The sequence below is a fragment of the Polypterus senegalus genome, chromosome 17 (assembly GCF_016835505.1).
Source record: "Polypterus senegalus isolate Bchr_013 chromosome 17, ASM1683550v1, whole genome shotgun sequence".
In the NCBI taxonomy this organism is placed as follows: Eukaryota; Metazoa; Chordata; class Cladistia; order Polypteriformes; family Polypteridae; genus Polypterus; species Polypterus senegalus.
The window spans coordinates 90136646-90164099 of NC_053170.1; the positions used below are offsets into that span (position 1 = coordinate 90136646).

At 36.4% G+C, this 27454-nt stretch overlaps 1 protein-coding gene across 2 annotated transcripts in view; it reads right to left on the reverse strand.

The window, feature by feature from the left end:
• Nucleotides 1-27454, reverse strand: part of usp36 (ubiquitin specific peptidase 36) — a 61745-nt gene that overhangs the window by 18845 nt on the left and 15446 nt on the right. For both annotated transcript variants that reach the window (XM_039740734.1, XM_039740733.1), the window contains exons 2-12: nucleotides 19446-19707; nucleotides 17634-17855; nucleotides 16615-16725; nucleotides 12518-12620; nucleotides 10746-10813; nucleotides 9082-9152; nucleotides 8105-8187; nucleotides 5681-5792; nucleotides 4706-4846; nucleotides 3635-3735; nucleotides 3106-3244 (exon numbers count right to left, since the gene is read on the reverse strand). In XM_039740734.1, coding sequence (XP_039596668.1) covers nucleotides 3106-3244; nucleotides 3635-3735; nucleotides 4706-4846; nucleotides 5681-5792; nucleotides 8105-8187; nucleotides 9082-9152; nucleotides 10746-10813; nucleotides 12518-12620; nucleotides 16615-16725; nucleotides 17634-17855; nucleotides 19446-19698 — 1404 coding nt within the window. In that variant the 5' untranslated portion in view covers nucleotides 19699-19707. The remainder of the gene's footprint in view (nucleotides 1-3105; nucleotides 3245-3634; nucleotides 3736-4705; nucleotides 4847-5680; nucleotides 5793-8104; nucleotides 8188-9081; nucleotides 9153-10745; nucleotides 10814-12517; nucleotides 12621-16614; nucleotides 16726-17633; nucleotides 17856-19445; nucleotides 19708-27454) is intronic.

A 27454-nucleotide genomic window follows, 5' to 3' on the forward strand; every position in this document is an offset into this window, starting at 1 on the left:
ACGTTGAGCAACACGCCGATGCAACCTCAACAGATGTTATGTTTATGCGGCGTTGGCAAAACATTGCTTCTTCAAGCCGTTTTAGTTTGTCGCTTCAGAAGAAGATCACTGACTTTCTCTTAGATAATGGTTTGCTTTTTACGTTTTGTGTAAATGCTGTACAGAACATGGATTCTACATATGTGAGTAAATTCGAACTTGTATCAATTTTTTAAGTAAGGTTGTATTTTGGATTTTTAGTTAGACAGCGAAATTGAAAAATTACAAGTTTCTTAAATGTACATTAAACGTACGACAAAACTTGAAAAAACTTGTTTTCTTTACTTTTCCCAGTTCAGAAATTTTATAAAAATTATTTTTTTCCCCCTAGTCCTGTTCGGATTAGGCGGATTTTTGGATTAGCGGGGTTCGGATTAGCGGGACTCTACTGTATATCTATGTTTCTGTTTTTTTTTTTTGCCAGTGCGACTTTGACATCATAAACCATAAGTCGCATACTAATTCAGCGTAAGCAGGAAAGCTCAAAGCTGAAGAAAAAAAAAAAAATCAGGTAACATTTAGATACAAATAAGGCAGATTCACGAGCATTTGTGTGTCAGCTTTTATCCATCTAGATGAGAGAATGTCCAGTTCCATTGTCTGAAAACACCACTCATATCTACAGTTATTCCCAGTTTCAAATAAAATCTAACAGCGTCAGATCCCAGGGGGAGCGGTAGTATGTATCATGATCTTGACAGAGAATAAAAGTGGAAAAAAAAAAAAAGATAACTTTTACAAGTACTATAAATGTACACCGGCTGTTACAGACACAAACCAAATGTATGTGTTTACTGTATAATATGAACAATAAGAGCAGCTCACTACTCAAAACTGTAAATATACGAGGCAGTCAGGATTGAACCGGGGGACTCTTGATTAAAAGTCAGCAATTCTTACCGCTGTGCCACGGAAGCTGTTGTATCATCCTTGAACCTTTTGTGAAAGTGTTTATTTGATCTTTGGACTTCAGGCTTCACACATTATATAGTGTATGCCTACATTTTGTCATTTTACTACTAAAATATGAAAAACGATTCTGTTTTAACAATGTGTTTACACAGATTATTTTAGAAACGGAACACACATGAAATGCATGTGTTCCAAATAACGATCTATTATTTCCATTCAAACTCCAGCACTTCACTCCCAGATAATCAAGGCGTGAGATGGGAGAACTTTGTGCCCGTTTTGCGGTGGTGGGGGTATGGAACAGTAGGCTGCTTGTCTTGATCGTCACATTTACAGGACAAAAGACGCTGATGGAGAGGTGCGAAGGGATTTAAGGTGTGAGGGACTTACAAGTTTTTTCGTAGGCTTTGGTAATTCTAGTGTTAAAGCATGGGGATCAGAACTACATATAGTACTCAATCAAAGTTCGAGTATAACAACATTACAGATTTGCCTTTTTAAATCTTTCTGCAGATTTCCTAAAATGTTACATCCTGTTGCTGTGTGCCTTATAGCGTTGACCAACAAATGTTTTTTGCAACAAATATGCTGCATTCACCAGTAATTTTGTTCACTGAATATTTTCCTGGAAATTCACTGTGTGGCCAGCTTAGACAAACATTTATTTCTCAGCACTTCATGATGCTTTGCAAGGCCAGTGTGAGTTCAAAGAGATATAGCAGCCACGCACAGAACTTTCACTCGGGAGTACTCCCGAGTGTACTCCACATTTTAGGCTGCCGCATGATCTGCAGGACTTCACTACTATAAGCAGAAATGCACCTTGTAGTATTTTCATTTGAGGGGTGCAATAGCGGACAGTAATGAGAATATTATGAAAATACTTTTTTGTTCTGCATGGATTTATTGTACGTTCACTGGCAGAGTAAGCAGCTTATGCTCCTTGCCAAGTACAGCAAATCAAGCATGGCTCCCTGAATATATAACAATGATCCTTGCATCAGAAGCTCTCTGGGCACGCTAGTATGCACAGGATGCATACATTATCTGCTGGCACTCCGAAGTTCAAGCAGGGAAATGCCAGCACAGCATAGTACAAACTGATCTGTTCAGGTGGCTGGAGCCACACCGGGTCCATATATAGGTATGTGAGCCAAATTCATATATGCAATTAGCCATGCTGTGTGGTGCCTAGTCCCAAAAAAACTTACACAGATCGGAGACAACAAGGTGTCAGCTGTATATCTGTCCAAAAAATTAGAAACACCTTGCAAATAGTCTCAAATATCGATGTGCGTGTACAGCCAATTAGTGCCACAAAAATTGGAACTCTGTGCTGTAATGACATTATACTGTAGATATGTTTTTAACCAATTGCAAGATTGAGGGGATTTGTCGTATGTTGCTTGTGGTTATCATTCCGTCTGCATCTTTTGTTGTTTGATGCAGGGTGGTGCAGTGGTTATCATTGTTGCCTCACTGCTCAGGTCACATTTTTGTCAATAATAATCAGCCCAGCATAGCTGGAAGATTATTCTCTTGTCATCAGGGATTATACTGTTATAACCCACTCAAAACTAGTTCCTCCTTCCCCACTGACTGCAATACAGTTCACCAAATTCGGTAAAGCTCTCAAGCATTTGTGCAATTTCATCAAATTTATCATGAAGGTAACTCCACAGGATTTGCTCATCACTAGCATCTTATAAAAGCAAAATGGTTTTGCTTAGGCCAAACCATATCACATCTGACAGCTGAAAAGAAAAAAAGTGTGCAAACTAAAATCCAGAATACTTTACTTATTGACAAGCTCTCAGCCTCCACGTCAATACTGTAGAAAATTCTGTCAATGATATATAATAATAAAAAAAAAAACTTGACTGTGTACTGTCTGCTGTACTAGTAAAGGTCTGCTAGATTAATAAAACCTCTTTAACATACCAATTGAAAATATTTTATTTCCTGAGTAGACACGTAGCTTACTGAAATTTTCCAAAAAGCAATTAAATATTCCTACAAAAAGAGTCTACTTGGTGACTTTCAGCATATTAGAGTTTAAGTGACTTGGGTCCAACCTAACCTAACCAAAAGCTCCCATTCCTTTTAAGAACAAAATCTTATCCTTATAAGAACAAAATCTTATTCATAACATACCTTCATTACTTGTGGTGAAGACAGTGGTCCATTGAGAGTGATTTTCTTCGTTATTTCTGGAGTTTGCATACTCTTAATGTGTGGCACAGATCCAGGCTTACAACAAAGACCATCCAAATTCTTCTTTGTGTCTGGCAGTCTTAATTCATTTAAAAATACTTTTAATATGCAAGTATTTCAAAATGTGCAAGTGTTTTCAAACACAAAGTTTAAAAAGGCAGAAAGAGCAGAATTTTAGAATCTACGAATAATAAATAAATCAATTCAAAAAAGCTGAGATTTGACGATTTTAAGAAATATGTTTTTTGTGTACCATTCTGTGGTTATCCTGGGGAACAGGACAGGGTTAGGCATATAATGTCAACATAACTAAGCAAACAATAAATGCTCATTTACAATAAGTGCCACGCTAATCGTAAATATTAATGCTGAAAGCACTGTTTTGTGTCATAGATTTTTACCTATATATTAAACAATATATTCAAGGACACCCCTTCAATGACCCAATAAAACACAGTTGATTGCTCACCTTAGGTAAAACAAAACATATGCTTGTTGATTAAGAACAACTTTGATATTGCTAGGATGTACCATGGAATCATTCATCTGGTACCACTGTCCATTGCTGGCCTAAAGGAAGATAAAATAATTAGTAAACAGATATGATGCTAATTTTTTAATAAACAAATAATTTTACCACTTTTCTAAATACACCTTTTTTTTTTACGATTACTATGATAAACAACAATGTTGATATTGCGTTGAATATCTGTGTAGTTAAGAGCATTAGAAATATTTGCACTATGCTGGACTCAGACTAAATACTACCAACTATCAAGTATTACCAATACAGCCCACAGGTATAGGCAAAAACATGCTCATCCTCCTGACAGGATGTTTAACATCTACACCGTATTTCATGCTTTGTACTGTATAGGTTCATGTTTGCATATATTTTGGATGTCACAGATGAACAGTTTGTTGTGTCATATTGTATTTATTTGTAAAATATTGCAAAATAGATGTGTAAGTGTACTTGTCAAATAAGGAGATTGCAATTTTGACATCATAATGCAAAATATTTCCTATTGGTAGCACTACAAACATGTAAATATCATTATGTAAAAGCTTAAGTTTTAACTATAATAATTTATGAGATCGGTTTTCTTTGAAACAAAATTATGTAAAAAAAAAAAATTAAAAGTCTCATTATTAAATTCTCAGCAAATGTCTCTTTAGAACCAAATTTGCAGGTTTTCATACTGTTCATATATATCCATTGTCGTAAATGTTGTAGTTATTGTGTGTCAATACGTACTTTCAAATGGAAAAAAAAAATTAGAGTGTCTAAACATTCAGCTGAAACAGGTGGAAAAAACCTTGCAGGAGGGTACACTGTTGCTGTTTAATAAGCATTTACAGTACAAAATCATAGCTGGATAAAATGCAACAGGTGGCATTGAATCCAGACTGTACAGTAATGTAAACAGTAATACCACTTCCCACTCTTACAAGATGGACTGTCCACAGCATTGGACTTGTGCTGTCGGGATTGACCTTCTCTGGACTTGTTTTTCCCAAACCAATAGTCCTTTCTTACCTTGATATAACAGTAGTAATGACCAGCATGACAGCTATACCCTGAATGGACCAGAACAGCATATAAACCGTACATGATAGGATCACCAGAGCTTTGAGACATGTATGGACAGATATTCAAGAATTCTGGATAAGCAACATCCTATAAACAGAGAAAAATATTGAATTACAGTTATACTGACGCTCAAGAGTCCAACTTACATATTAAATGTCAAACAAATTAAACAAACATGCCACCTCTTTTGAAATCAATTACTTAAAGCCAAATCTGAAACAAATATAATGTCATACACTGAAAATAATCTCAGACATCTGAACAAAATTGTAAAGCTAATTTTTGTTCTTACTCTTTGCCATTCTGCTACAAGACACCATTTAAGAATTCTTGGCATTGTTAAGGCATATACTTTGGTGTCAGATGCTGAGCAAGTACCTCACTGAATTTCCTTCACTCCACTGAGTAGAGGACAATTAATTAAGGTTTATCTGATGAAGACAACTTTGTAAGACTTCAACATGCTTAGTTCCTATTTTGTTTGTGACAGTTTGAACACCACAAATTAAAGATCTAGTTTTGTATGCTATTGTTCGTTGACTATAGACTTGATGGTACACCAACTATGATTAAATGCCTGCCAAAATGTCTTAGCTTAGTCATTTCCAAACATCTCCTTAAGGCAACCCTGTATATGTGATAATCATCTAATACATCCCTTCATTTGTTAAGCTGCATCACTACCACATACCTGATTTGACTAATTACTATCTCATTAATTTAAAATCACAACGATAGGTCTGGGAGCCAAACTTGTATTGTTCTAGCCCTCTGAAAAGATACCAATACATTTTGGTAAATAAGAGATTCTATACCTTTATTGTAAATAAGAAAATGATTTTACTTGGTGGCCTAACACTTTATAACAGTACACAATGCAATCACCCAACCAGTATAATTTTTTGGTTAAATGGATATTACCTTTGTTATTTTTCCCCCACTAAAGTTGGCAAATCTCTTAAGAGACAAAGTCAAGACATTTGAAGGTCGATGAATTGTAAAGCGCTTAGTTGCTGGAACCTTCTTTTTGCACCTGACATGGATAAACAAAATTAGTCACAGGCCACCAGAAATGTATACATTTTACTGACTATTTAATTTTTAGTGTAGCACACAAGGTTGACAAAGAATAGCAGAACTGCTTTATAAGGAATTTTTGCTTTGGTAAAGAATTGCATACCTTTTACAGAAAAATTAATGCATGCAAACAAAGAAAATCTTAAGGAAGTCTAATTACAACTGATTGCACAGGCAAAATATTTATAGTTGAATGCTATATTCCTTCAAAGACTACAACACAGAAGCATTTCTTGCAGCATCATTATGGTTCTGCCAATCGGCACTATTAGCCCTTCCTTCCCCCCTCCTCCACTAGATTTGTGAAATCAGATTACACTGCTTCATTAACTCCCAAGATACATAAATCATCCAGAGTTTTTCTTGCACAGAATCGTGCAGAGTCTGCATTTCAAAAAACATACTTCACTTTTATAATAAATAGATTGCGAGTATAGTTTTACATTATTGTCTTAAATTTATTATTTAGCATTTTAACAATCAAATCTCAAACTTGTACTACCATATAAGCACAAGGTTTATTTTTCAGCCCAACAATATACCAGCAAAAGTGCAGAAAACCTGATTTTCATCAGATGCTAATCCATAAGTGGGTTCTCAGTCACGGAAAGTCAGCTGAAAATTTAAGAGGACACCTGTGGGCCTTGTGGTGAAATGGCCTCTAGACTTAACACGTCTACTCCTGCCTAATGTTTAGTTTTTATATAACAAAAGACTCTCATTGTTTCATTACTTTGGTCACCATACACAGTGGAACCTCGGTTCACAAACGTCTCGGAACACGTACAAATCAGTTTATGACCAAAAAGTTCGCCAAACTTTTGCATCTCTTCAAGACAACTGACTCGGTATACGAACAAGCCAGTTTCCCTTTCGGTTTGTGCACGCCGATGATTTCCGCACGCGTTTAGTCTCTCCCTGTGCATTTCCTGTGCAGAGAGAGAGACACACACGCACGCACACACACTTACTAATACACACACACGCGTGCACGAGAGAGAAACACACACGCGCGAGACAGACACAGCTGGATGCATAAGGCTTGTTTTTAAAGAGACAGATCCGAGAATTGTTTTAACCTCTTTGTATTTAATGAAGACTTTTTTCTATTGGATTTTAACCTCCACTTTACTTCTGTTTACAGCAATCAGTTCGTAGCGTGCATTGTTGCAATGTTACTTTTCTTAGTGGTTTATTAAATTACGGATTTTTCAAATGTTCATTTTTTTCCCTGTGCTTAAAACTCATTAAAAAAAAATTGTTTCTAGCGAGCGGTTCGTAGCACTACAGCGCAAACTCTTGCAGTGTTAGTTTTCTCTGTTGTGCAACGTTTTCTCAGTGTTATTCAGTGTTTTTACATTTAGTTTACTATTACGCTGTGCATTCTATGGTATAATTTACTATAATTGTGCTTAAAAATCTTTAAAAAAATATATTTACATACAGTTCGTACGGTCTGGAACTGATTAATTGTATTTACATACAGTTCTATGGGGAAAATTACTTTGGATCATGACCAAATCAGTTTACGACCAAAGTTTTGGAACAAATTATGGTTGTGAACCGAGGTTCCACTGTATACTTTTATTAGTGCTGGTAGAGTATCTTTTATGTAAACCAATGATTAAAAAAGTAGCCATTTGAAAGATTTTTTTCTGGCCTAGGTAAGCCATGTGAACACGGAGCAGATACTTCAAGATTAATGTTTTAGTTCTATTTACAGCATGGAGCGGATTCAGTCTACTGCCAGTAAAAACATTACTACAATATTACATTCATTTTACAACAAATACACAAAGAGTGCTGAAAATCTGAGCAGATTTGAGTATAGGATAGCAACAGACATAATGAAAACTGATTTATGCAAACACTTTATTGACAATATTAAATAATAAAGAAAATATGAACGTATAATTAGAAAAAAAGAACTGATACACACAAAGATGCTGTCACTTAGAAGTACGAGTTAATAAAAAATTGCTTAGTTCCTCAGTTCTTTACATTAATGCTGTTTTTAAACAGCATTAAAAAGTGAATATAATCTGAAAATAGCTTAATAAGAAAACTGAACTTGCTATTCATATTGCTGAAATGAACAAAAATGATATTCTACAATTGCAACATTTTGTACTTCTCTATTAATGCCAGATCTTCAAGATTTTACATAACATGTTTCAACAATATGTAACCTCAGGATTTATCGGACCGTGTTTGGTATGCAAGGAGTTTTGTGCAGCAATTTCAAAAGAATTAAATTTGTCAACCTACTTTGCACACATGTAGGCATTGTCTCCACTGAGAACATCAGCTTTTACAAACAGTTCTAGAGCCCGAACAATATTTGGAGCTTGCTGTAAAAGAAAAAAAAAAGAAAAAAATAAAAAAATAAAAATAATAATGAGTCCTGCATCTTCACATTGCCTAGAGAAACGAAAAAGCCATTCAACAAACATAAACCTAAATATTCTAAATTAAACAAACACTCTTACCTTCAGCTAAGTTCTTTAGACATTTACAGTTCCACAATCTTATTCTCTTTCTTCCCATCCTCTTTATAGTCTCTTTACTTTCCTATCTCCACTCTGTATGCTGCTTCGCACAAAGCAGTCTTCCAGGCCTTTGCAACCATACACAATATGGATGACTGTCCTGGAATACTACTTTTAAAAATATTTCCAACTCTAAAAGTGTAATGCTATGGCTCAGTAGAGATGGCGTTTATCTTTAAAACAGATCTGACCAAAAAGAAATCTAAATAATCATTCATGTGTCATATCCTAACTGCCACACAGGCCAGCCAGTGGTTGTCACAGCCTACTCAATGTTTAATAGAATTAGTTTGTGAAAACAAAAGATGGCTTAATTGAAAGGGTACACATAAAAAAGGGCACGGAAAGTGAAGACACTGTAATGTTTGTTAAAGGAAAGACATTTACAATAGAGTCAAAAGGCTACAAAGCATTTTCTCTTCAGCCTTCAAAATAAGTACATTATGGTTCTTCCTTTCTTAGCATATCAAGCAGTTAACTATGATTTAATTTAGAATTTTATTCTCAGTTTCAGTTTCAGTCAAGCATAACAGGCGACATCCATCTGAATCAGCTCCATTTTTCTGAGATAACATTGAAAAACAAAGGACTATCAAATAGACACCCTTAAGCCAGCAGCTTTACAGGACAAGGAAAAGGTACAAGATGACATTGTAGGGAAGTGTAATCATTTGATCAAAAAAAAATTTCACTTACCCGGATTTCTAAAGCAATATCCAAATAGGGGTCGTAAGTGTCAGAAACACTTTTACATACTGAACACTTAACTGAAAGAGAATAAAACAAAGTTTAATTTGAACAGAGAGGCACAAAGGAAAAGTGACAGTGGTAAGTACTGCTGCCTCACAGACGTACTGTCAGCACTCACTACATCCCCAAAGTCATGCAAGTTAGGTTAACTAATACAGTCAACCCTCGATATACGACCAGCCTGACATGCGAACAACTTGGTTTACGACCAAAATTTTTGTTTTGAATTACAAACAATGTCTTGCGTTACGACCTGAATGTGGTCACGTGTATCCGTTTGTGTGATTTGTAAACAAACAGCCGAGAGCGTTCGTAAGCGTCAGTCCGAGCCCAGATACGCGTGTTTGTGGACTAATTTCAGTCAGTGCAGTGATTTATATAATTTAATTTCGATAATTGCTAAGGAAGGAAGAGAAGGTAATGAAGGTAAAGAAAGCGATCACAATCGAAACGACGAAGGAAACAGTGCTGAAATAAGAGAGTGGCATTCATGTGACCGATCTCGCTAATATGTACAGCATGCCGAAATCCACAAAGAAAAGATTTGTATAAGGAAGCTCCTTCCAAACAATAACCACCTTCCATTTCATTCTCCTCCTCCTCCCTTCCTGCAAGCCAAAGATGTCAACTTAAATGGTGAGTACAGTATGAAGTTGTTGTTTCTGGTAGACTAGGCACTTTTTATAACTTTTTGGTTAGTACATTAGAACAATTATTGGTGTTTTTGGTAAATTCTGCACATTATACAACCCTGTTTTTATTATGAAAAGGTTAAGTAAGTGTTGCTGTGGGAGGTTCAAAATGCATTATGGGTATTTCCATTATTTCTTATGGGAAAAATAGTCTTGACTTACAACCAACTTGAGTTACAACACACCCTCGCGAACGAGTGGAGTTCATAAGTCAAGGGTCCACTGTAAATCCAAATTGGCCTCACACAATAGTGACTGTTGACTGGTGTGTGAATAAGCTCTATAATGGTTTCCTGCCTTGCACCCAGTGCTGCTGGTATATACTTTGGTTCTCGCAAACAAAAATTGGATTGAGCAAGCTGAATAACATTGCTTATTTGATTTTAAAACCAAATAAAATTACTTTACAATTACTATACTTTTAAAAGCTGCAAGTTAACAAATGGATATATGATGATGAAACTTGAAAGATGCAACAATAAAATAAAAGTATGTCTTAGCTGGGAACTCCAACCTTATAAACAAAGTAAAAAAATATATAATTTACAAAATTTCCATTAATTTATTCTCTGAAGTCAAATTAACCATTACAGGGTAGCAATAAATTTGACCCAATCCCAGGAGCACTGGATGAAAGGCAAGATTCAACAAGCTAATGCATCACTACAACTCACTCATGCTGGACTAAATTACCATCACCAATTAAACAATCATGTCTATGAAATGTATAAAGAAGTCAAAGAACCAGAAGAAAACCTCCAAGCATCGTGTGATCGTGCTAAGAATTTAGCCTTTGTCCCTAATATTGTTAAGGCAACCTTAACCACTTTTCTATAGTAAGGAAAAGTCAAATAAATTGGAAAATAACTTATTTAACTTACATTTAAATATAAATGTATAGAGCTACTTTTTACTTACCTCTTGACCTGAGGTATCCTCCAAATATCTGGTGAACCAAAGTTGTAGCCTGTGTCTGTCTGTCAAGCCTAATTACAATAAAGATAAAACTGAGGTGAAAATATTGAAAGGACACATTCACAGAAACAGCAACATTTTCATATCAAATGAAACAGCATGAAGGCTTGAAAACACTGCCCTTGTCCAAAACTGGGATTCAAGGTGTGCAAAATGTGATTTTATTAAATAGAAAGCTGGGCCTGATAAAAAAAAATCCAGACAAAATAACTTGACTGCTCAAAAACATTAACTTCAGTCATTAATATCAAACTATACATCTTCTTGTTTCCAGGAATTCAAAGAAGCATTATAAATTTAGTCTCTATGTGTCTCAAATGACAGTTTATTAGGAGACTGTCTTAACATTCAACACAAAGGAAGATTTTAAAGCAGAGAATAAATGTGTTGTTTATGGTGTGATATTGAAAAGCTGAAAGATCTATCTATGCAAGTGTTGCCAATACAGTAATCCCTCACTATATCGCGATTCGACTTTCGCAGCTTCACTATATCGCGGATTTTATATGTAAGCGTATCTAAATATATATTGTGGATTTTTCGCTGGTTCGCAGATTTCTGTGGACAATGCGTCTTTATATTTCTGGTACACGTTTCCTCAGTTGGTTTGCCCAGTTGATTTCATACAAGGGATGCAATTAATAGATGGCAGACAAGCTAGCCAATCAGAGCACGCGGTTAAGTTCCTGGGTGCAGACTGGCTCAACGACGAAGAGCAGCATTCAATTCCGCTTTGCGTTAGCCAGCATCTCGTCTCGCTCATTCAGCATCAACATGTTTCGCTGTGTAAAGAGTTAACTTTTGTGCTCTTTCATGTTTAACTTTGTGCATAGTCAAGCCCTTCGTTAAGTCTCCAAAACAATCTGCTCCTACTAATGCTTCTGGGGCCGTGCGCAAGTGCCACAGTCGCCTGAAGCAGCTCCTTTGTGAGAACTGTAACGCTCTCTTTTGTTGTGCACTTACATTTATTTCATCGTTATCGGACAAGTCGCCGTGTCATTGTTGGCGAGTACCCATAACTAATTTTCTACATACTTAGTACATGTACATATGTTTAGTGTAACTGTAGACACATTTTATACAATTGTTCTTGCATTGTATGTATTTACTGCTGGTGGCCTGTCTATCGTAATGGCTGTAACATATGTGATATCGGAGATGCTCGATATCTTTAAAATAACATTAAGGTTTTATTTATATTTACGTATTGTAGATTTTTCATTTATTTTTATATTACCTAATCAATTACAATGTGTTTAAAACTGTATTATGTATTAAATAAAACTCCTCAATAATATACGATACGTATGTCTGTGCGTAGTATATAAACAGTGTGTTTACATACATAATTTCAACGAATCTTACTTAATATCTAAGAGAATATAAAGGGTTTATGCTGTATAACTGTGCGGGAAATGTTTATAAGAGTGTTAGAGAGTTTATAAGGGCTTAAAATATATAAAAATAACCATATAAACACATGGTTTTTACTTTGCAGATTTTCACCTTTCCGGGGAGTTTTGGAACACAATCCCCCACAATCGAGGAGGGATCACTGTATATCAGAAGGAAGGTTGTTACACGATCCCAACAGCTTTTATTATAGTGTTAAAGAAATGAAAAAAAAATTAGAAATTAATGATTAATACAAGATTAAGAAAAACTACCCAAGATTAATAGGCTTCACCTAATGTCTGGGCTACTAATTTACTTACTTGGCATAACCGTTGAGGCAGGCTTTCTGCATTGCATCAATTGTATAGCGCAAAAATTCATGTGCATCTTCTTGACTGCCAAAGCGAAAATGCCTTGCAATTTCTAAAGGTAAAATAAAACAAATAAATGCATAAACACTCACACACGTTTCCACAAATGATACTGACATAGAAAATATAATGTGCATTTAATCTCTTACCCAAATAATACTGTCAAAAAAACAATATAAATAAGCCAGCAAAAACAAATGTTGTAATTTTCAAATACTTTATAGATAAAGGCTGAAGAAAACATCATAAGTAATGTTAGATTTTAGAACAATACCACAGGACCTTTAAAATATGTGGCTGCAATCCAATGCACATGATACAAAAACAATCTAAAAACACAAATATAAAAACTGAGGTAAAATCCAAGTTAATTAAAATCAGTATGAGTCAGCTGAATAGTAACTTTCATAACAATTGTAATTTTGAAAAATGTATAAGCTGAACAAACGTAATTCTCATATACTGTATACTATATATGTTTAGCACTGTTTATCATTATCAGAGGAGAGGAAAAAATTCTGATGAGAACTGGCCACTCAGCCCTGTATACTAGGTAATATAAATCTCATTGTCCTGTGTCATCTACCAGTCCCAGTGTGAAACAATTTACTTATTGTCTAACTTCACTGTCCTTGTTAAGTGGCCGTTTTTGAGTTGTCACCACCCCTGTTCACTCTCTTCATAATTTTAAATACTTCTATCATATCTTCTGCAGTATTAATGTTGAAAGAATTGGTCTGTATTGCTATCATTATTGTACATTTCGCTGACACATTTAGCAAATATGATAAATCATTGCTCATTACAAATTTGTTTTGGAAATCGGAGTACAGGCAGATTAAGTCACTTGCTCAAGGTTACTCAGAGAGACATGGGGCTAGACTTGTAGCTTTGTGGTTCAAAATCCGGTACCTCAGCCACACTACCACCCTGACTCTGTTAAGGTAGGACCAGAAAAACAAAAGGATTTGCTTTGTCATGACTAACTTCCTTTAGTAATTTGAGTTCTAATTTAGTTTATTCCTTTTTTATTATTATTACTGCTCACCATGTAAAACCTTAAATTGAGAGCCTGCTGTGCATCAGCCCCACTTTACATGTTGCCTACACTCACCAATACTGATTTAACCGGAGATAAAGTAGGTTACACATTTTGTAACTAATGGAAGTGTAGTGGTAAAATGGATAAAACCATTGGTTGTATGTTTATTCAGCTGACTGATATCCATTTAAAGGCTTTAACAGTGCTTCCTTGTCCACTAAATTTTTGACAATCTTGCATCATAACTCTTTGTACTATTTGAGCCAATTCTGTTTTCATCTATATATGTCTCCTTAAAACTATGTAATTTGAGGAGTTTGTCTCTTATGCAATATCTTACAAAAAGCTTTCTGAAAGGACAGGCAGATTCTCTGTTATCAAATGTTTTACAGGTTCCTCATAAAAAGTACATTTTTTTTATTATTTTTCTTTAATTCTTTGTTGCCTGTCTTACACTTGAGCTGGATGTAGCATATTAGAACTCATCCATCTATAAACATTGGCTGGTGCAGTGTGTGTGTGTGTGTGTATTCAAGAATTTCCAAGTGCTATGTTGATCATGGAAAACAAGATGTCATGGTTTATTATACCTAAACAGTATCTAAGCAAATCAGGCTATGGATTTGTTTTAGTACTTTTACTCTTAGCTCTAGTACTCTACAATCTCCAAAACTGTTAAAGAATTAAATATTCCCTGCAGCTATTGGCCACATTACTCGACTTTTTGACTGGTGAAAATGCCAAAAAACAATACGCATTTGCTATTTTATTGTTCTTAATGCACTTCACTTACTCCTTGTTATTTCTGTGTTTGAATGGAAAGACAGCTGACATTTTAAGGTCAACTTTTGCATTATTAGCAATATTGTTCTCCAGGTTCATCCTATTATAAACATCCGAGTTGATGTTATTTTTCTTGCATGAATTCGTTCTCCTTATTGAATTATTCAACCATAAAGAGGATCAGTGTTCCTGAATTTTATGATTTTTTTTTGGTTGCTCCACTGCTCCTCTATAATGTCTAAATCTAATACTGTATTCTACTTTGTTTTCTGAAGCCATTAATGTTACATAAAAAGAATCAAAACAGTGAATGCAAAAAAAAAAAAAAAACCCGCTGACCAGGGGCATAAAGCAGGCACCACTAAAACGGTGTTAAAGAAATATTAGCACTGTACACTTTGGGAACCTTAAGCATGATTTGATGTTATATTAAATTGTTCTGTTCAAACTGTTGTAATGCTCCAAAATTAATTGAACTGAGAATGCATGAATTACTCAAGTTTTAAAACTAGTCTACATTGGTTTTTTTTTTTTGTTATGGTCTATGCATACAGTAAACCCACTTTTGGGACACTACGAATGCTGCAGAATGTATTAACAAATATCAGATTTAAATCAAATAATCACTTGCTTGTGTGTACCATTTGCAACTACTTTAAGGATATGTAACATTATGAGACTTTTCCAGTGTTCATTTTCATGATGTTGGCACGTCAGGGGCAGTCACACACCCATTAACTTGGTCCATAAAAAAAAATTAAAAAATAAAAAAAAAAATGTTATTTTGCCTTTAGTCATAGGGGCGGGTTGTGCGTGCAGGATAGCCGACATCCGGAAGTGCACTGCATAAAATGCAGCAATGTGAAATAAAGATCAAAAGGTGTTAGACCTTACAAACAGAAGAGAGGCTTTTTTGTCTGATATCTCATGTTTTATGTACGATGACAAGATGTACCTGTTGACCTTTTGAACAGCCACAGCTCTGTCAAGCACAATGTTACTCACTGTCAGAAAAAGGGGTGAGCACAATTAAGCCGGAAGATGGGGGCGCGATTGCTACATGTAACATTCACCAGTGGTTTTCAGTTATGTAAATTGATATGGCCCAGTAATGAGACCAGCAAGTCCGGCATGCCCCACAACAAAATGTCGTGTAATGTGGCATCAAGTTTAGAGTCAATGTATATCCAGTAATATTAAAGTTGTTAACAGGGCTGTGGAGTTTCGGTAGATAAATCCTTTGACACCAACTCCTTAGTTTCCGGTACTTCTGACTCCGACTCCTCTGTATTTAATATGCTAATGTATTTTCCATGTTGATTGAAGGAAGACAACATACACGTCATTTAACCACAGAACTACTGGCTAGGAAGCTGACTCTCTACTGTATTGGCCAATTTAAACAAAAGACGAGAACCCCTGAACACGCATCAGGCCATAGCACAAACCTACACCTACATCACTACACTTGTTTACACTCAAATAAACCTGTTAAACACATTATATCTGAAATAAAATGAAAACACTTTTTGTAATGTAATCCAGATTACAATATGTGAATGTCAGGTTGTATAATAATTCAGCTGAACTTCACACTAGTAGTAGCACAGCTATGCACTGGGCTTTATTTTTACATCATAGAAGTACTTAATGACTATTGTTTGTGAAATGAGACATCTGAACTTGCTGTATTTTTTTTCATTACAATTTAAATTTATTAGGAGTCAGTACATTTTTGCCGACTCTGACTCCAGGTACCCAAAATTGTCTCCGACTCCGACTCCACAGCCCTGGTTGATAAAACATTAAAATAGGCCTGTGGCATTTACACTGGGAAATTTGTACAGAAGAAAAATACGTAGTGGATAATAGTAAATATTTTTAGCATAAAATCTCTATATCATTAAAAAAAATGCAATAAAGGAAAATACTCGCAAAAAGACTACCAGAAAAGTTTAACTGAAGGGAAAAAAAAAAAGACATGACAAAATATTTAAAAAATACTGTTCGTGTTAAATTTAAAGATAATGTTATACAAAGGAAGAGTGCATATATTTTTGAATAAATAATATATATATATATATATATATATATATATATATATATATATATATATATATATATATATATAGTGTGTGTATATACAATATTAAAGCATACATGAATTAAAATAATAGAACTACTCAGACGAAAAGGACACATTTAATATATCCATTCTTACTTTTCAAATCTCGGATGAAAGAAACTGGCTTGATTGCATTGCCATTGTTTGCAAATGCCTGGGTCAAATGGTTTTGCATGATACAAATCATGCAAAACCCAGATTGTTGACCTGAAATAAAGAATATTAAATTTAGAGTGAAAATCTGCTTCATGGAAAAGAATGAAAAAAGAAAAAAATTAGTACATGTTCACAAACATCTGTTCCCCCAAGCTTCAAAGCCACACATCTAGTTCAACATGGGGGAAATTGCAGCCAACTCTGGCAGCACTGGGTGCCAAACAGATAAAACACCAATGTATAAATTTGCTACAGGATGTATGCTACTTGAGTTGCAATTACACTGTTGCATATGGTTACTTGATTAACTAAAAATCAATAACTTGTTTTTTCAAAAACTTCACACAAAACGTCTCTTATTTACGGATCTCACAAATTTGCATTCCTCAATCATCAGCACACACTACAGTACATCTTTTCTCACGGATTGTCCCTCTACACTGGCATTAAGCACTGCCTATGAAATGGAAAAAATATACTTTTAAAAGAGAAAAAGCAAAGTTGTTGAATAATTTAGAATCTTCAGCTGGAGTGTAGAAACTGACAACTGGGAAAGTCAACTAAGAATGACATGTTACATGTTGGAGTAAATATTGGTGCTTCTCAACATGGCTAAAAGTTTTTGTTAGAGAAACCTCTTTACCAAAACGTTAACAGTTTTGAAATTATGTAGCCTGAACTTGAAATTGAAGTATATAACATTTTCAACTCAATAGCTGAAGAATGTCCCAGTTTTCAAAAAGAATTTTAGTTTCTATATTAATTGTATTACTATAATATATTATTTATACTGTAACAAGTATCTATCGTGTATAGTGCAGATAATTACTTTTCAAAACAGCCATACTGTTAGGTAATGCTTGAGACTCTACCAGGAAATGAAAATACCACACAGACTAACTCATGATAATGTAAAACAGCAATGGGTGAGTTACAAGATTGTTACAAGGCAAACTTACATTGTCTGCTGTGCTCCTTGGATAAAAGGTAGTTGGCAAGCGGTGGGGTGTATGTGAGACATTGGATAGTGGCATTGAGAAAGCATGTATTCCCCAGGTTGTGGAGGCCTGCTCCAACTCGATAAACCCGTTCCCATTTAAGGGTCAGCTTGTTTCCTGGAAAAAGCATCTTTTGAGGAGCAGGGATGCCATCATTAACTGTACCAAATGTATATTCAAAATCTGCAAAGTACAAACAAGCCGTAAAATACATTAATTAGCCATGAAACACTTCTGCATAATTTATCAATTAAAAAAAAAAATGGAAAGACTTCATTAGAAGACAATCCCAGCTACACTTTAGTCTAATATCTATATATATAATTCACTAAGGAAACGCAAGACAATGAGCGCACGCCCGCCAACTCACAGAGCTCCGCCCGCCAACTCTAAGACCATGAGATACGCTCGTCAGAGCCCTACCCGCTAACTGTAACTAAGGGCAAGCAAGACAGAGAGTGCACACAAGACAGAATGCCATGCCCACCAACTCACAGCGCCCCGCCCACCAACTCTAAGACCATGAGATACGCACGACAGAGCCCCGCCCGCCATCTCTAATCCTACTTCCGTGTCCACAGTCGCTCTCTATCAAATAGCAATAATTAGCAAACAAACAAAGATAACAGGCAGTAAAAGTGCAAAATTCACAACTGGTATGCCAGTTTGAAAAGATAAGTTTTGAGGGTAGTTTTAAAATGTGTTATTGAATCGAGCTGACGGATATGAGGGGGAAGAGAATTCCCGAGTTGAGGACCACTATGAGAGACGCACGAGCTTCCATAGCACAGAGTTTGATGTGTGGTACAGAAAGTCGAGCTGCAGATGAGAATCAGAGCGAGCGAGAGGAGTGTCAGTCTGTAGGAGATCAGGGAGGTTGTGGAGAGCTTTAAATGTTAAGAGCTGTATTTAATATTGTATTACGTAATTAACAGGGAGCCAGTGAAGTTGAGAGAGAATTGGTGTAATATGTTCAGTGGATTTAGAACAGCAGGTTATTATCCTGGCAGCAGAATTTTGAATAAATTGTAAGCGATGGATACGTTTTTGTGGGATGACAGATAGAATACCATTACAGTAATCTATACGTGAGGTGACTCGGACATTAACCAATACTTCAGTACTGTGTTGGGTAAGAACAGGACGAAGTCTAGAAATGTTTTGGAGATGGAAGAAAGCAGTCCGAGAAATGTTACTTATACGGGAGGAATTATTTAATAATAATAATAATAATAATGATTTAATAATTGCCATTAGTGTATAAATAGATATAAATAATTGCATGTAAACGATTCGCCAAAATCTGTTGTATGTAAACAATACTGTTTAAAACTTTATTGCTTTTTCATCAGAAAACCCAGTTTCCACGTCTACCTGTATTAGTTTAAATGGCACTTTTGCCACTCCCAATAGGGCGGACACGCTGACTTATCATGTCGCCTGCGCAACACAGTGAATGCGGCGTCTATCTATATATGTCTATGTTTTCTGTAGCCTGCTACAGGAAGGTACTCTCTCGACCATTGGCATTTGTTTAGCTCCTTGCTATTTTCATTATACTGCGACGGTGGTTTCCTAAGCCTTGTTATACTGAATTCCTTTCTCACCGTTTTTCGTTCTTATTCTTACACCGCCACTATAGCGGGCTTCGGCTAGTTATGTACATGAATTTGTACTACCAAAAAACAAAAAACACTACAAATACAGTAAAATGTCAAGAAAGTCATTCGTAGCTTTACATTGTAAACATAAATATGTTTTTAAATCACCTACCTTGTTTCTTTGCCACTATCTGATCACTTTCCTTCTGTCCAGTGGCCCCCTCTTGTTTCGGGTTAAGGATAACATACTTGCTTTTGAGGCTCTCTAACTGGTAGCTGAACCCCTTGGTAGCTGGTTCAAATTCAATCTTCTGTAGCAGTACCTTCTTGGCAGAAGCTGCAAGCAGTTTACTGAGGTCCCCATCATCCGTTGAGTCTTTCCGGCCAGGCTTCAGGGCCTCTTTTAATTTGTCAACTATTGGCATAGTGCATCTCTGTGACACAATAGGAAATTTAAAAACAAAAGTAATTATGTTTGTGAAGTGTCATTTAAATTGAACACCACTAATGAAAGATTTAACATTTAGAAACAAAACCCAGCTTGTGATGAGGTTAAAGAGGTTAATTTAAAATATTTATCATATCTACCCATATTAATACTAAATAATGTGTACTTGCCTTAATAAGGTGTTAGAAAGTTAATGAACTAAATGTAATGTGTCATGAAATTTTATCTTCAAAATGTCTCATGAATATACTTTGTGATATATGGCCGGCAATTTATCCTGGCCAATACCCCCAAGGCGCCAGATAGAGCCATCCCTGCAACATGGAAGTACCCCGAATTCTAGCAGGGCCTCATGGACCTTGGAGTTTTAATGCACAGCCCTGCTGGATACAATGGGGGCCGCCAGGGGACGCTGCAGGGAGGCTCAGAGACTTATAGCGTCCGTATAGCCCGGAAGCATTTCTCAGTCACGGGGACAGAGGAGATGACATACTTCCGGGCTAAAGAGAAGAAGGAATTTTCATCTGACCCAGAAGTGCTAGGAAATCACGTGTACTGAAGGACAGGAGCACTTCCAGGTCAAGGACTATAAAAGGATTAATTTACCCCATGTTTTTGTTTTTAATAAACACAATATTGAAGTTACAAAATGACAAGCAACACCAGTCTGAATTTTAATAAACGAAGGCCACCACTCTCAGAGGATCTCTTCACCTCTAAGGAAAACTACAGCTGGAACTATCTGTGTCCCACCTGGGTTGTGTATGTTTTTTATATGCCACAAGATTGAGTTTCTAGAGCCTAGCCAACTGGGGATCAGTGATCAAGACAAATATTTGTGCTCATTATATGTTTACTGCAGGTGTAGTATAAATGCTTAATCAGCACAGTGAACTCAACAATGCAAAATACATCATACTGTCTCAAGTTTGCACCTTGCATAAAGAGTAAAAGCATTTTTGTGTTTTTAAGTTATTTTCCTGTAAATACAGTCAAAATATGCTTTTTGGGAGCAAACACCTTTCAAAAAGAATTGTGTTTAAGTACGTTCACTCCAAACTCAACAAACACAGAAAGCACTCTAAAATACCATAGAGGTCTGAGCATATTTCATAATTGGAGAAGTTCGGAGGGCTTACACAAATCCACACTCAAAACATACATGATCACCCCAGTGGAAATACAGTGTACTGAAAAACATGCAACAGTTTATTTTTGCAATTGACAAAAACTATACATTCTAGTAGACGAATCCAAAGATGTCTGTAAATTTAATAAATAATTGACACTAAATTGTAAGTTCAAACTTTGAACTCACATTGACAATAGCAAAAAAAAAGGAATATAAATGACATAACATTTAAAATCACTGATTTCTAAACGACATCCATTAATAGAAATATGATCAATCACTGCTTGAAAGGAATACTCCACCAAAAAATGATTTTTTTATTATATATTACTTACTTCACGTGTTTTGTAGTGAAGAATGTTTATTAAAAAAAAAAAAATTCTCAGGTTTTCATGGAAAATAGAGATTAAAAATATGATAGAAGCCAATAGTGACCAATGCAGTACAATGGCAAACAATGTGAGAAATGGCCATTTGGTTGGGAAAGGGGGTTTTGGGGATAGGGTTGTCTCAGGTTACTTGTGTTGCTTGATCCACATGTTTGTTACCCTGTCATACACTCTAATTTTACAAAAACACATTTCTTCATAAAATACCGTTAAATACTTTCAGGAAAAAAAAAAATCAGCACATATCATAAACAAGAAAATACAATTCACATGGGACTGAGTTTTAGACTTGCAGACAGGACTCTTGGCCAATGAATGAGTGGTAGAGGCAGATTTCCAGTTGAAAAGCTCAATTCCATGTGAATTGTGTTTACTGTTTAGGGTGTGAACCAGTTTTTTCCAGAAGTACCTATCTAACAGTATTTTAATAAAAAATGTGAGTGTTTTACATGCTGGAAGCATACAAGTAGATAACTGACATGTAGATTATGTGACATGAGTAACATGATTTTTTTTTTTTTTCCTCTCCTCCATGTACATTTTTGCTATCCTTTGCCGCTGCACAACATTGGTCACCTATGGCTTGTATTATGTCATAAAAAATATTTATTTCCATTCTACATAAAAACATAAGATTAAACATTTTCTCGGGCATAACTACAAAACCCAATTGGTAAAAGATTAATAAAAAAGGAAAAAACATAAAAAAAATTTCATGGAGTATTCCTTTAAAGACAGACCCCCCATTTTTAACCAAGAATGCCGTGCCAAGTTCCAGGAGGGCTGTGCAGGGTACACATTTTCGATTCAGCTGATTTTGCTGCTAAAGAAACTTTTTTCTGGCTACATTTTAGGTCAACATTCAGAACCCTTAATTGCTTCCTTTTCTTGAACAGCTGCAGGGATTGTAATTGCTTCTTTTTTATAACAAGTTGTGAAATGTGAAGCCAGCTACTGACTAGGTCCCGTTTGCACATGTGAAAGTGTCTTTTTCAATATAATATTAGGAAAAGAACAGAAGTAGTAACAAGTCATTAATAGAAAAAAGACTGGCTTCTACCGATTTGTATGAAATGAAAATGTGTAGACCTGGAACTGGGTACAACTACCCTGGTTTAAGATGTCCTTTTTTAAAAACAGGTCAGAACAGAACAGGTGTTTACTGTCTCAAATGCAAACAGCACTAAGACGGGAACAGATGGCAATTTAAAACATAAAAAAGATGCTGCTGAGTCACTCATTCCACAATTTGACAGGTGCTGATGACCACTGAGGACAAGGCCTTGTAATGATATGGAATGACAAAATATGTCTTCAAACTGAAAATAGTCAAAAACACTTTTATCATAACCTGTATAAATATCGGAGGTGATGGATTCATATTTGGACCAAGTAGACAAAAGCCAAAATGGATATAAAAAAAAAAAAAAACCTTGACATTGCCGGTGTCTTTGGTGTACACCAAGCAGCAACAATAGTAGTAAAAATGATCTAAAAATACAGGCAGTCCCCAAGTTACATACAAGATAGGGACTATAGGTTTGTACTTAAGTTGAATTTGTATGTAAGTCGGAACAGGTAAATAAATTTAATAAATGCTATTGTTGACCGACTGTAACCAAGTGTTCTGCCAATGAACGAGAAGAGTTTTACCCCTCTCTGACCTTTTTATTATTTCTACTTTATTTTCAATGGTGATGTTTTTTCTCTTCTTTACTGTATCACCAGCACTTGCATCAGATTTGTGTTTCAGAGACATTGTTGAAGGGTGATATTAAGATGAGCTCTTCTGCACAGTGCTATACACGCTATCACAGCAGGAAGGCACCCGTCGTCAACACGTCTGATGTACTGACAAGAGACAACTTCCTGCAATGTACGCAACAGTACAGGCAGGCTTGCTATTGAGAATGAATGGGGGCATCGACAGGCGGTTCATCACCAGCCCACCTCACAGTCACCTCCACTACAGTATGCCGCCTGCAGCATCCGCCCATCAAGAACAAACACGGTGTGGCCAAAGGCAGGTAGTGAATCGCCCCCATTCAATAGGCAGCCTTCCGATGCACACTACAATGCCACCGCCCGCCGCCCCGTTCACCCTCAATGGCCTCCGTTCAACCACAACCAGGTCACCACTTGCAGCATTACCAACTGACCAACTAGAACGAACAGGGCAGCAATGTGTGTGGTGGGCAGGCAGTGAAACCGCTTGCCGCCAGGAGCCGCCCAAGGGACACTACACTGCGCGAGCAGCAAAATCACCCCTCTCCAGCCTCCGTCCAGCCACCACTTGCAACATTACCAGCCGCCCACCGAGAACGAACAGGGCAGCCATGTGTGGTGGGCAGGCAGTGAAACCGCTTGCTGGCGTGAGCCACCCAAGGGACACTACACTGCGCAGGCAGCGAAATCGCCCCCCAGCCACCACTTGCAATGTCCCCGTTCGTAAGTCTTAGGTCGGATGTCCGTAACCTGGGGACTACTTGTACTTCTGTTTTATAAATGTTAGAAAAGTAGGAATCCACTAACTGAAGAACTAAAGTTTTAAAGAAAGTAAAAATATTTAACTCCAATGGTCACAAATGCAATGTTAAAAGTTAATAACGTAGGAAACTGTAGAATTGACTGAGGAAAACATTTATATTACCAGTCTATTTAACTGGAAGTAACTGACTTTAATACACTAAATGTGTTTCCTCCTTCAATTATTCTTTCAAGAAATTGATCAGCTTATCCAGTATTAAAGCTGGGCTCCCATTACGAGATCAGATTATGTCTACCCTTATTTTTTTCAGTCAGATTAACATTAAGGGGTCATCTATACAATGATTAAGACACAAACATAAAATTCTCAAACCTATTTAAACTAATTTAGGGTAGTGGGTAGGACAGTGGCTTAGGGGCAGTAGCCTATTTCAACAACACTAGCTGAAAGGCTGCAATCACTCCCAGACATCACAGCACTCCATCACAGAGCCCACTCACTCACAGAAATAACTCAACGTGGGATATAAACCCAGAATACAGAATGCGTGAAGCAGCTGTGTTAACCACTGTAAATTAACTACAAACTGGTCAGATGCTATGCTACAGTTAGGTCTGATGCACATTTTAACTTTATATTAACAGGAGAGGAGTGGTAAGAATTTTGAAAAGCACATAATTGTAAATTAATCAAAACTAAGAGATAGGTTTTGGGGGAGCACTCTGCTGCTTCCAAGCATGCACGTAATAAGGGACTAGGTTTAAGGGCTATCTCCTTTTAATCAGTCCCTACAAATGTACAACATACAACTAAGATGGGTGAAATGTTTATGGAAAATCTGGAATAAGGTGTAAACAGGAAAATTTAAATCTTTAAACAACACAATCAAAATAAAAACAATATCACATTTTGAAATATGCACCTAAAAGATAAATGAAAAACCATCCACTTTCAGGACCCATTAAGTCCAAATTTTGGTTCAATGGGAGTCATTGTGCAAAAGAGAAACTAAACATAATTGAGGTTATAGGCCACGTACATACTCGTACATCAAGCAGATTTAGACCTCTAAATTAATGAGTGTGTTTGGGATGTGTAATGAAAACCAGAGGATACAGTTACACACTGTTACCAGAAAGGAATCACTCAGGGTGACAGTCCCTCTTTTCTGTCTAGTTGTCCTCGCCCCCGAAAAGTGAATTCAAGATGAAGGAGTAACCAGCAGTCCTCCTCATTAAACCAGGCTAAAGGGAAAACTCCCCTCTGCCAACTGCTGAATCAGCAGCTAGACAATGCATTGTGTTATGCAATAGTGAGCTTCCTTCTCAGATTTGCTGCACGTTTTCTTTCAGTTACATCTTACTCCTCCATTACCAATCTCTAAACAAGACCCCAATCGTTACTTATGATAAATGAATTGCTCTGGCAGTGCTCCTAAGGTGGCAAAGGTAAAATGAAAACCAAGGACATAGGGATGAGATGTTACCAGTTCTACCACACAACTAAAAAAGATGTTCATTAGCCAGATGTAAATCTGTCACTCTTCCCTTGCGATAGGACTTTCTCTTTGCCGTGGTTCCCTCTCAGCCTCACTGCATGCAACACCTGTTACTAGAAGCAAATCTGAAATGTTTACATAGTAATTGAGTCTGAATCTAAGCCCACTGCTCACCACGGTGCCAGAATGTCATCCTCATGTAAAAGAAAACATGAAATAAAAGCACATATACCAAGAAAATTATGGTTTTCCTTCTTTTATTCAAATTTTACACCATATATGTCCATTTTGGCCAACAAAGGGAAATGACACCAATATTTGACATTCAGACTTATGGAAAAAGTGTGTTAAGGAAATTTTCCAAATACTCTTTAGAACTCAAAACACAATGTAATATTCTCAAACCCACTTAAATGCAATTTATGGTCCACATAAAACCAGTCTGCACAAGTCCATCACAGAGCCCACACACCCACTACGATACAAGCCCAGTTTAGAATTAGCAATTCAGCGAGAAACAGAGAGCACGACAAACCCCACGTCAGTAGCACAGTATTTGGAGGATGGCTCAATGAACCAGAATCTCAAAAAACTGCATCAATGTGCTCATCCCATCGCAAGCAATACTTTTTAAAAATTATTGTGCAGTATTCAACAGGCAGGCAATTTAAGTAAGAAACAGTAATTTAGATAGCAATTGGGAGAATATTAGGAGAATATCATCATATGTAGCATTTGGTAAAAACTCAGATGTGTATTCTAAATGTTTAAAAATGAAAAAAAAAATCCTTTTACTAAATAGTGCCAACTAGTAGATGTGTCTATGGGGAAAGAACTTCTATTTTTTGATGATGAGATACAAAAACAACCCAAATAAGATACTATATGTGATGAGAGAACTGAACAAAACAGGCTGCAGCTGCTGAGAACAGACGCTCAAAGAGAAGTGACAATCAGTGTGAAGCACAAAATCACCATCAGCCCCATGCTTGCTGAGCAGGATTTTAGCTGACGGCAATGAACCTACAGACCTTGCAAATAGCACAAATGCACATTTCTGCAATAGCTTTTCATAGAGTAAACAGATGTCAATATCTAAAAGATCCAATTATTGCAGCATGACCCAAATACACTAGAATATTTAGTGACTGAGGAAACTACAGTATATTTTGTATCGCATAGGCAGAGCAAATAATGAATGGCTCCTTCACTAAAAGCACAAATACTAGCATAAATCTGTGCCCATTGCCTACTAACAAATGACCTAGCCAAATATATGATTGTATGTAATATATATATATATATATATATATATATATATATATATATATATATATATATATATATACATACAGTGGTGTGAAAAGTATTTGCCCCTTCCTGATTTCTTATTCTTTTGCATGTTTGTCACACAAAATGTTTCTGATCATCAAACACATTTAACCATTAGTCAAATATAACACAAGTAAACACAAAATGCAGTTTTTAAATGATGGTTTTATTATTTAGGGAGAAAAAAATCCAAACCTACATGGCCCTGTGTGAAAAGTAATTGCCCCTTGTTAAAAATAACCTAACTGTGGTGTATCACACCTGAGTTCAATTTCCGTAGCCACCCCAGGCCTGATTACTGCCACACCTGTTTCAATCAAGAAATCACTTAAATAGGAGCTGCCTGACACAGAGAAGTAGACCAAAAGCACCTCAAAAGCTAGACATCATGCCAAGATCCAAAGAAATTCAGGAACAAATGAGAACAGAAGTAATTGAGATCTATCAGTCTGGTAAAGGTTATAAAGCCATTTCTAAAGCTTTGGGACTCCAGCGAACCACAGTGAGAGCCATTATCCACAAATGGCAAAAACATGGAACAGTGGTGAACCTTCCCAGGAGTGGCGGCCGACCAAAATTACCCCAAGAGCGCAGAGGCGACTCATCCGAGAGGTCACAAAGACCCCAGGACAAGCGTCTAAAGAACTGCAGGCCTCACTTGCCTCAATTAAGGTCAGTGTTCACGACTCCACCATAAGAAAGAGACTGGGCAAAACGGCCTGCATGGCAGATTTCCAAGGCGCAAACCACTGTTAAGCAAAAAGAACATTAGGGCTTGTCTCAATTTTGCTAAGAAACATCTCAATGATTGCCAAGACTTTTGGGAAAATACCTTGTGGACTGATGAGACAAAAGTTGAACTTTTGGAAGGCAAATGTCCCGTTACATCTGGCG